Here is a 6,142-nt window from a genome sequence, read left to right as displayed (position 1 = left end):
GTAACGTTAGCCTTGCTGTTTGTCATGTTAATGTTATCGTCGGCAGCCCTGAATAGCTTGTAAAGCTTTAGCATAGTTAGTTAACACATTTGTTATCGGCCCATGTGTTTACTGCTACAGAAAATTAATAAATCTTTGGTTTATTTGCACAACGTCGCCTCTCTGCCGTCTGTTATCACGCTTGCTAATGCTAAGTTAACTTTACCAGCAGATCTGTATGAGGCACAAACTGAGGCTACAGTACCTGTCTCGCTGCTTTCCAAACTGCTGGCCGGCTGTCGCTCTGCATCACGTGGTATAACACTGCGTCGTTGGGAGTGCTTGTTTTCATGCAGATGATGTCCCGACCCCCGGCACGGGCGGGGCCGGCAGAATCGCCGTCATTGAAAAATTAGATCGCATATGCATATGAATCGAGATCACGATTTTATTACGATTAATCGTGCAGCCCTATGTGCAACCATAATGTGCAACTGGAGCCCATTTGATTTCAAGCACTGATAATAATTGTGCAACTGGAGCCCATTTGATTTCAAGCACTGATAATAATTTGTTCAGCTGCCCATGCTTACAAGCAAGAAACCGCTCCCTTTGCTACATGTCATTTATCACAAGTTTTGTTCATGGTATTTTTTCCATTTCATCTCAGTTTTTTATTTTAGGGACTGTATGATGTGGATTGAGTTTTTTTTAAAATTTATTTATTTTTATTTTTTTATAAAGAATAATTCGACATTTTGGGAAACAAGCTCAATTTGGTTGAGGAGCTCAATTTCACTTTCTTATGTGTGGGGTATGTATGAATCTCCAGGCAGCAGCTGATTAGCTTAGCTTAGCTAGCTGGAAACGGGGTAAACAGCAAGCCTGGCTCTCTCCAAAGGAGGCATTCTGATAATCATGTTATCAACTGATCGAGGTCAGCAGAAGTTTTCGAGGTCATTTCCACATATCATACGATATTGCCTGTTGTATTGCCAAGCATTTGTTTACATAAGAACATAACCACCATTTTAACATGATGCGAGAATAAATAGCAGGGTTTTCCGACCATGATAACACTTGATCGCAGCGTGTAAGCGCCTAAGAAAATGAACAGAATAAAACTTTGCTGAGACACGTTTTGCTTTAATTTTTGGTCACTCTGCTTCTGTCCTCTCGTGTGTGTCAGAGTTTCACCTTGTGCGGGGCTCAACTCCTCCACCCACACACATGAATGCACACAGGTTTATTTATGTTTTATTTATTTACGTTATTTAAAAAAAATCTGATTGGCAAACTTTACGTTTTTTGGTTTTGTCTTATTTTGTTTGGGGTTTTTTGTATGTCTAAGTGTGCCAGGTTCTGTCATTCTGTGGCCATCTCTCTAAATTCTGAGGTTTTTGTGAGTCCCTGAACGCAGCGCAGGCAGAACTCTTAATTAGTTCTTTTTTTCATTGCTAGCAGTTTGCTGAGTTTGAGTGGGGGTGGATAATCGATTAGTTGGTCGATCCGATGTGGTGAGGGAGGTGAGGAGGTGATCAGATCAGTGTATGAGAAGAGTAGCTGTTTGTGAGTGAAAGTAAACTTATAGACCCAGTGCAATGAAAAGTTCAGCTTCCCTTTTACTGCCCCTGACGTTCTGCTGCTCCATCTGTGCCCAGAGTACGCTTTGTGGCCCTAGAGTGTGGAACAACTAAACGGTATATATATATTCCGTCAGCGCTCCTAATGAATGGTTCAGCTCTAAAAATAAAAGGTATTCGTTTATTTATACATGGCTGCAGATGTTGTTGTGGCGGACTGTGGGAAACCCTGCTCAAGAATTTAAAGTTCATTGCTGTTTGGAAGGATGTACTTGCGTTATTATGCTATTATACTATCATTATATCAGTGACATAAAATGGTCTTAAAATTACAATAATATTGTTTCTTGCAATAATTTCTGGGACAATATATGTCATTTTCATGACTGGCCTAGTCAAAAGGTCATAAAATCTACCTCCCAGCACCTTTTAAACTTATAACATATTTTATCTTGTTTTTTTTTTATCCCTACAAAAACAGAAGTGTAAAGATGACCCGACATGAATGTTTAATGTTGGTTGGGCGGAGTGACTTTTTGCTCCACTAATAGGCGAATTTCCCAAAATGTCAGACTTTTCCAATTAGGATCAGAACCCTCACACTCTAGTCATAGCAACATAGTGAAATCCATCATCATCATTTTCTGTATTTTATCTTCACCTTTTTATAACTGTCTCTGTGTCTCTACATGTCTGGTCCTCAGCCAAGTGTCTATCTATGAAGGAGACAAAAGGGATTGTCGCAAGTTCTGCACCACAGGCATCGATGGAGCAATGACCATTTGGGACTTTAAGGTACAAGCACACACATACAGTCAAATCCTCTCCAGAGATGAATTTTCCCAGATCTCCCTGCTCTAACTGTGTGTTTCTGTGTTTACCTCCCCAGAGTCTAGAAGCTTCTATCCAGGGTCTCCGCATCATGTGAAGAAATCTTGTAAATGAATGAAGAAACGCAGCAGGCCTCACTTCTCCCCCTCGCCCCCCTCCCAGCCCTCCTTCCTCTCCCCCCTCCACCTCGCCCCCTCTGCTCCTGCAACGCAGCCAGTAACACACATAACTGACCACCTAATCGAGTGTCTGCTGAAGCACTGATCAGACCATAACACACTCTTGCGGGTGTGTGAAAACACTCTCTTACACACACTAAAGTACACTGCACACACACACACACACACTACACACACACAAACTGAGCTGACGTGTGACATCACTGTTGATTTTTTTTTTTTTTTTTCCGTTTGTTTGTTTGTTTTTAAATGAAGGTTAACCAGGTGTCAAAGTGGGAAGGTCCTCTGACACGTATTAAAACGTGACGTGAAATGTGTGTTTTTATGTTCTCTAACCTCCTGTACCAAAAGTTCAACACTAAAAGGTGCGTTTTATCCAAAAGTCTGACTGTATTCCACCTCAGATCGACCGTAACATGATCTCTGAACATCAATGTTTAGTAGAACGGAGGACGTGATGCTTTGCTTCCTGGAGTGTGGTAAATATTCTCCAGCAGGTGAAGTCATAGTTTCGATTAGGACCCGGGTTATTGATATTCTGAGGTCATGTTGCTGGTTGGCTGCACAGAGCTGTACAGGATCTGATGGTGGAGAGAGAAAGCAGCTGTCTAAACTCTGTACGGAGTCACGGCTGGCCAGCACTAGGCTCTGTAGCTACTACACTAAAACCACACAAGATGGAGGATTTCTATGTAACTGATCATGAGGTAGACATGAAATAAAGATGAAGTACATTTACAGTACACAACTCACTCGACTGTTCTCTTCCTTTGTCTCTTCCTCTCACAGACAGTGGGTGGATAGTTACTAGATGCCTTTAGTGAATCTGTGGTGCTATTGTTTGATTTTTTTTATGTGCGTTCAATATTTGTGCTTGTGTAACACTAAGAGTAGCTAAAGTAATAATCCTGTGTTTTTTCTCTGACCTAATTGTGCATTTAATATAGAATGGCTTAAATGATACAAGGAGGTTGTTGCAGAAGAAACGCTTAAAGCTTCCGTAGTGCTTCAGGTTCATCAGGCTGTCTGCAGGTCCTTAAAATGCCTTAAATTTTATAAATATTAGGCCTTACAAGGCATTAAATAGTCTTAAGTTTGATTTTGTGAGGTCTTATTTGCCACAAACATTTGATCTACTTTCATTTATCCATCTTTTGTTTTCTTTTTGTCAAACTGAGTCAAGCTCTTTTACGTGAAAGTCTCTGATGGTACAAATCTTTACACCTACCATTTGACCTAATACTGTCTTTTTACTTTATACTTGCACATGCCTGTTGGCAAAATGTAGATTAATCAAACTCACTCTAATAACCATATTCCTACATAAAACCTACCTCAGCAGGGGACCACATATATACTACTTACCATTACACTTATCCTGCAATGCCTAAATAAGAATGAGATGATTTGTCCAAACAAAAATGGTCTTTTAAGGTCTTTTTAAAAAAGCATTACATTTAAGTGCTTGATATTATGGGGTGCCGCTTGTAAAGTGGCTCACACTTAAATTAACAGCAATATTTTGCCACATTTAGCTTCAAACAATGCTTAAAAAGTCACTTTTTACCACATTTACAGCAATATTTAGATTTAACATTTAGATATAACATTTAACATTTAGATTTAGATTTAACATTTAGATTTAACATTTAGATTTAGATTTAACATTTAGATTTAAATTTAACATTTAGATTTAGATTTAACATTTAGATTTAACGTCTAACATTTAGATTTAGATTTAATAATAATACTGATATTTTAAAAATGAGAATTAGAGAGAATTAATATATTAACATTTAATATTTAGATTTAACTGGGACATTATATTTAACATATTTCATATATTGCTGTAAATGTGGTAAAAAATGACTTTAAAAAATCCACACCACCCTTTTAAACATTATTTGAAGCTAAATGTGGCAAATTGTTGCTGTTAATTTCAGTGTGAGCCACTTTTACAAATGGCACCCCATATGACAGCTCAACATCCTGTAAGTGTTAACAGTCATGCTGGTTGCTCTGTGAGGCTGTACTTGGGTACATCTGTGCTTTAAATAATAACATCAGCATGCTAACATCCTGATTTTCTGCACGTCTGCCATCTTAGCGTAGCGTGTTAGCATGCTGACATTTGCTAACTAACAGAGTACAGCTGAAGCTGATGGGATGCCACCAGATTTGCATGCAATATGCATTTAAACGATTGAGTTTTGCACTTATTTGGTCATAAACCAAAGCATTGCAGAAATTAAATCTAGTGTTTCTAGATGAATGTGTGTGCCATGAATATCTAGAACATTTCACGGCAATGCATCTAATAGTAGTTGATGTATTTCAATTTGGGCCAATGTGGTGGACCAGACGGCCGACACTGCCGTCACTCTCAAAGTTGCCATGTTGTAAGCATGGCTAAAACAACAAAATAACTGGGTAAAGTAACAGAGCAGACTGTCACCAGTGCATAAGTTCATTCATGCAGTAATGATGATGCTGGATGATCATGATCAGGGTTACTTCCCCAGAATTCCCATACTCGTGTCATGATGAATGCCTCGGCTTCCTTATGTAAATAAAACTAAAATTATTTTTTTTTAAATTCTTTCACAGATTTACATGGAAATAATTCATAGAGTGAAGGCCTGGGTGTTGAATTTGGGCCTCTCAGGTCCATTGTGGGTTCTTACTATAGTTCCCAGTGGGAAGAAAAAAAGAGAATAGGCCCTGTAGAAACACAAAGAATTTGGTTTTACTTTTTTTTTTTTTTTAATTTTACCTTGTATTTATTTATTTAATTTAACCTTTCTTTAACCAGGAAGTTCCACTGAGATTAAAAATCTCTTTAACAAGAGAGACCTGGAGACCCTGTAGGTTCTCACTGACTTGTTGGGTCTTTAATCTTCCTCTTAACCCCAAAAGGAAATTATGAGCAGTCAGGAAAATTCTACACCAGCACAGACAGAGGAGTGTGTAACCATAGACAACCTCTATGGCTGATTTTAAATTTCCAGAGTAAAAGTGAGGGGATGTTTCAGGGGAAAGCATAAAACTTGGTGTTGGGAAACCTAAACTGCTTAAACTAAGGGACTCAAAATGCAGGGGGAAAAAACTGGAGCAAATATATTCTATAGTGAACAACTTCTTTTGCCTGACGCCACCTCTCCTCCCCCCTTTTGCAGTTTACTTTTCTTCCCTCCCATTCTCCTTGTTCCTCTTTCTTTATGCAGAAGTGGACATACGTCCCTCCCCCTTCTTTTTTTCCGTCTCTTTCATGCTTCATACATTTTTTTTCACTTCCCCTCAGCTTCTACTTCCTCCTTTTTGCAGAACATTGCATTGTGTTCACGCTCCTCCCTCTCTTCCGAGTTTTACTGAAGCAAAAACTCTTTTATTTGTTAGAAATGAAAAGTTTGTTCCCATTCTCCCACATTTTTAAACAGTTACACCCATGACTTTTTTTCTGCCTCAAGCATAAGCCCAAGCACAAACTTCCTGTATGTCTCCCCCTCTGAGCTTCACTGTACCCTCCTCCACTCCCCCCTCTGACCTCTCCTCCCTCTCCTCGGCTCGGCT

The 6,142-nt window shown here is 39.1% G+C and overlaps 1 protein-coding gene across 1 annotated transcript in view; it reads left to right on the top strand.

Annotated features, from left to right (window-relative positions):
* The window catches only part of arpc1a (actin related protein 2/3 complex, subunit 1A), a 10,071-nt gene extending 6,747 nt beyond the window's left edge, over window positions 1-3,324 (top strand). Inside the window, exons 10-11 of the mRNA XM_050044969.1 lie at window positions 2,267-2,357; window positions 2,452-3,324. Of these exons, the coding sequence (XP_049900926.1) occupies window positions 2,267-2,357; window positions 2,452-2,490 (130 nt within the window). The 3' untranslated portion in view covers window positions 2,491-3,324. The remainder of the gene's footprint in view (window positions 1-2,266; window positions 2,358-2,451) is intronic.
* The last annotated feature ends 2,818 nt before the right edge of the window (window positions 3,325-6,142 follow it).

Source organism: Epinephelus moara, chromosome 5 (genome assembly GCF_006386435.1).
Source record: "Epinephelus moara isolate mb chromosome 5, YSFRI_EMoa_1.0, whole genome shotgun sequence".
In the NCBI taxonomy this organism is placed as follows: domain Eukaryota; kingdom Metazoa; phylum Chordata; class Actinopteri; order Perciformes; family Serranidae; genus Epinephelus; species Epinephelus moara.
This window is presented reverse-complemented; position numbering and strand designations above follow the sequence as displayed.